The sequence below is a fragment of the Vollenhovia emeryi genome, unplaced genomic scaffold (assembly GCF_000949405.1).
Source record: "Vollenhovia emeryi isolate VEMERY1.0 unplaced genomic scaffold, V.emery_V1.0 DF947214.1, whole genome shotgun sequence".
NCBI lineage: Eukaryota > Metazoa > Arthropoda > Insecta > Hymenoptera > Formicidae > Vollenhovia > Vollenhovia emeryi.
The window spans coordinates 720-1,722 of record NW_011959152.1 but is presented as its reverse complement, the minus strand read 5'-3'; the positions used below and the strand labels follow the sequence as shown (position 1 = coordinate 1,722).

Here is a 1,003-nt window from a genome sequence, read left to right as displayed (position 1 = left end):
TGTAAGACTAACACAGACACCTTGTGATGCACGAACATTGTTAGAAACTCCAAAAACAACCTGTGTATGAACCAACTGAAAATCAAATAAAACTCAATTTGAGCATTGACGGATTACCATTGGCAAAAAGTTCAAAAGCACAGTTTTGGCCACTTTTAGGTCACATTACTCACAGTGATTATAGAGAAAAACCATTTGTCATTGGAGTATTTCATGGATATTGTAAACCGAGCAAACCTGATGAAATCATTCATGAATTTATTGAAGAATATAATGACATTCAAAATAATGTATTTCAGTATGGAGAAAAAAAATCAAAATTGTGATAAATGCTGTAATATGCGATGCTCCTGCAAAAGCAGTCATAAAATGCATTAAAGGTCATACAGGATATTATGGATGCGACAAATGTGAAGAGGAAGGTGAATGGAGGGATAATCGAATGTTATTTCTCAATGAAAACGCTCCATTACGTACGGATGAAAGTTTTTTATTACGACACAATGAAGATCATCATGTGAATGATTCACCTATCGAAAACATAGCATTGAAAATGGTTACACAGTTTCCCTAGGATTATATGCATCTTGTTTGTCTTGGTGTCATGAAAAGACTTGCAAAATTGTGGATTAAAGGAATAAAGGATATTAAATTGCGTGCTTCTCAAATAAATCAATTGTGTACAGATTTGAAGCTGTTAATACCATACATACCTAAAGAATTTTCTAGAAAACGAAGAGGTTTGGATGAATTGGATCGCTGGAAAGCGACAGAGTTTAGACTGTTTCTCGTATATACGGGCTTGGTCACTTTGTGGCAGTGATGGGGGATCGGGAAACTTTTCTCCCGACAGGAGTCCTTATGCGCATGTGTGAAATGACGTAGCAGCTATTTCCACTGACGGATAGTTATAAGGGATCCCGCTCATCCCGCTCATGCGCGATAAATTCTGCCGTCCGCGTCTGTCCGTATTCCCGCGTTTCTTATGCCTTAGAAGTTAGAT

General features: G+C 37.4%; 1 protein-coding gene across 1 annotated transcript; it reads left to right on the top strand.

The window, feature by feature from the left end:
* Positions 1 to 44: 44 nt before the first annotated feature.
* On the top strand, positions 45 to 574 carry LOC105558539 (the record flags this gene model as incomplete). Its single annotated transcript, XM_012006284.1, has 2 exons — positions 45 to 222; positions 300 to 574. Coding segments are annotated over 2 exons (453 nt in total), but the record flags the coding sequence as incomplete, so codon positions are not given.
* Positions 575 to 1,003: the final 429 nt, after the last annotated feature.